The sequence below is a fragment of the Carlito syrichta genome, unplaced genomic scaffold (genome assembly GCF_000164805.1).
Source record: "Carlito syrichta isolate Samal-C Ts95f unplaced genomic scaffold, Tarsius_syrichta-2.0.1 Scaffold289135, whole genome shotgun sequence".
NCBI lineage: Eukaryota > Metazoa > Chordata > Mammalia > Primates > Tarsiidae > Carlito > Carlito syrichta.
Window position 1 is genome coordinate 29,806 of NW_007233231.1, and position 2,908 is coordinate 32,713.

Below are 2,908 nucleotides of genomic sequence, written 5' to 3' on the forward strand. Positions count from 1 at the left end.
CACGGCTTGGCCCTTGAGGGTTTCCACGTTGAAATTGTTGGTCCGAGCTGGCATGATAAAGAAGGCAACCACTGTCTGCTCGCTGCCGTTCACCTGGGGTAGGAGGAAAAGAGTGAGAGGGTTAGGATCACACCCTTTCCCATCCCTCAAGAACACAAGGACACTGCCATGACTACCCTCTTTTTTTTTTTTTTTTTTTTTTTGAGTCAGAGTCTCGCTTTGTTGTCCAGGTTGGAGTACAATGGCAAGATCATGGCTCACTGCAGCCTCGACCTCCTGGGCTCAGGAAATCCTTCAACCTCAGCCTTCTGGGTAGCTGGGATTACAAGCGTGTGTCACCACACCCAGCTAATTTTTTGATATTCTGTAAGACGAGGTTTCTTTATGTTGTCCCAACCGGTCTTGAACTCCTGGGCCCAAGCAATCCTCCCGCCTTGGCCTCCCAAAGTGCTGGGATTACAGGCATGAGCCATTGCACACAGCCATGCCCTTTCTTGTCAAGAATTGTAGGACAAGCTGGGAGCAGTGGCTCCACACCTGTAATCCCAGCACTTTGAGGGGCCGAGGTGAGAGGACTGCCTGAGCCCAGGGATTCAAGATCACTCTGGGCAACTTGGTGACACTTCGTCTCTACAATAAATCAAAAAATGAGCCAGGCATGGTGGCGCACACCTGCAGTTCCAGCTACTTGGAAGACTGAGGCAGAAGGATTGCCTGAACCCAGCAGGTTGAGGCTGAGGTGGCTGTGAACATGGCACTGTACTTCAGCCTGGGTGACAGATTAAAACTCTGACTTAAAAAATAAAAAAGAATTATAGGACAGAGTGACTGTCCCCTCTGGGACTCTGAGTTTTGTGGGTCACTATACTCTCCTCCCCCAGACCCATACACAGTGGTTTCCCTACCTCCACCTCCCTGGGCCTCTGTTCTCCCCAGTTATGTACTGATTTCTCTTATCCCCCCTTTCTCCCCCTCACAGCCCAGGCCTCACTCTGAGCAGATAGTTGAGCCGGGCCAAGGCCTCCAGGAAGACGTCAGCCCCCTTGTTGGAGAATTCATAGCGGCCGGCGATAAAGAAGTACAAGGTCTTGTCCAAGTTGAAGTCCAGATGCCTACAGAAGCCACAAGGCAGGGTAAAGCCAAAGATCCTCAACCTCTCGCTCTGGCTTTCAAACTATAAATCTCAGAAACTACAGGGATGAAAGGATATCTTAGACAATGCATTATGGGGTCAGCTGGGAGATGTGGGTCATTTCTCTTTAGATGGGGATTTTAATAGGTGGGGACCCCATTGTTCAAGGGCTGAAGAACTCAGGAGGCTGTCTCCAGCTGCCTCCTCCCTCAGACCCAGGAGTCTGGACCCCTAGCTGCCTTCTCCCTCAGACCCAGATGGGCAGACACCCAACATCTTCCTCTCTTAAGACCTAGGCATATGCCCCCACATACCCATAAAAATGGCCCCGCACAAACTCCTGGATTCGAGCCTTGCTCTGAGCATGGAGGTTCTGGAACTCATGCATGGCAGAGAACTTCTTCACATTCAGTCCATTGGGGGTCACAATATCTGGGATGGGGGAGAGGGTCCCATATTGCATTTGTTCATTGAAATCAATGTGGCCAAATGAATAAATGACAGAAAGACCCCTTTCCTTGTGCAACTTTTTTGTCTCAGTGGCACCCTGTGAGCTCCCTCAGTGACACACTTACCTGCCTCCTCGATGTCTTCTTGTCCAACGTGACTTACGTTCACAAGCACAACTACACGTCTCCTCAGCTCCTACAAGTGGCTGACCAGACAGGGCCTGATCCCCACCAGGGATTCTCGGGGAGCTGCAATTCTATTGTTTGCCCTTATCCCACCCTGAGATGGAAATGATTAAACATCCCCAAAGTCCTGCTTCTCCTAGGACAGATCTTCTCCCTTTCAGTCTCTTTCAGAAGCCCAACCATTTCTTCTAGAAATTAAAGCGTATCAGTGAAAAACTACAACTCCCATGAAGCATCTAGGGCAAAGTTCTGGGAGCATATGGAACTGGCCAGTCAAAGGCTTTCTGGGAGTTGTAGTTCTCACCTTATACTTATTGAGAATCAGTAATGGATCCTAAGGGCTGGGAAGAGGAGCTGGTTCCAACCTTACATTTTCTCTTTTTTTTTTTTTTTTCAGAGGAGGCAGGTCTTGGTCTTGTTTTGTCGCTTAGGCTGGAGTGCAGTGGTGCAACCATAGCTCACCACACAGCCTTGACCTCCTGGGCACAGGCTATACTCCTGCCTTAGCTTCCTGAGTAGCTGGGACTACAGGTGCATATCACCTTGCTCGGCTAATTTTTAAAACAATTCTTTGTAGAAATGGGGGTCTCACTATGCTGCCCAGGCTGCCAACCTTACTTTTCTTTTTGTTTTTTTGGTTTTTTTTGAGTCAGAGTCTCACTCTGTTGCTCAGGCTGGAGTGCAGTGTCACGCTCACTGCCACTGCAGCCTTGACCTATAAGGGCTCAGGTGATTCTTCTACCTCAGCCTTCCATGTAGCAGGAACCACAGGCATGCGCTACAATACCCAGCTAATTTTTGATTTATTGTAGAGACCAGGTCTCGCCAAGATGCCCAGGCTGATCAAGAACCCATGGGCTTAGGCAATCCTCTCACCTCGGCTTCCCAAAGTGCTGAGATTACAGGTTTGAACCACCACTCCCGGCCCTTACTTTTCTTTTTTTTTTTTTTGAGTTGGAGTCTCAACTCAAAAAAAAAAGTTCCAGGAGCTGGAACTACAGGTGTGCGCTACCACGCCTGGCTCATTTTTTAAAAATTTATTGTAGAGATGAGGTCTCGCCTGCCCAGGCGAGTCTTGAAACCGCGGGCTCAGGCAATCCACTCACCTCAGCCTCCCAAAGGCGTGGGATTACAAGCTGAG

At 49.3% G+C, this 2,908-nt stretch overlaps 1 protein-coding gene across 1 annotated transcript in view; it reads right to left on the minus strand.

The window, feature by feature from the left end:
* GYS1 (glycogen synthase 1) overlaps positions 1 to 2,908 on the minus strand; it is a 26,502-nt gene that overhangs the window by 12,046 nt on the left and 11,548 nt on the right. Inside the window, exons 6-8 of the mRNA XM_021710472.1 lie at positions 1,447 to 1,564; positions 992 to 1,112; positions 1 to 93 (exon numbers count right to left, since the gene is read on the minus strand). Of these exons, the coding sequence (XP_021566147.1) occupies positions 1 to 93; positions 992 to 1,112; positions 1,447 to 1,564 (332 nt within the window). The remainder of the gene's footprint in view (positions 94 to 991; positions 1,113 to 1,446; positions 1,565 to 2,908) is intronic.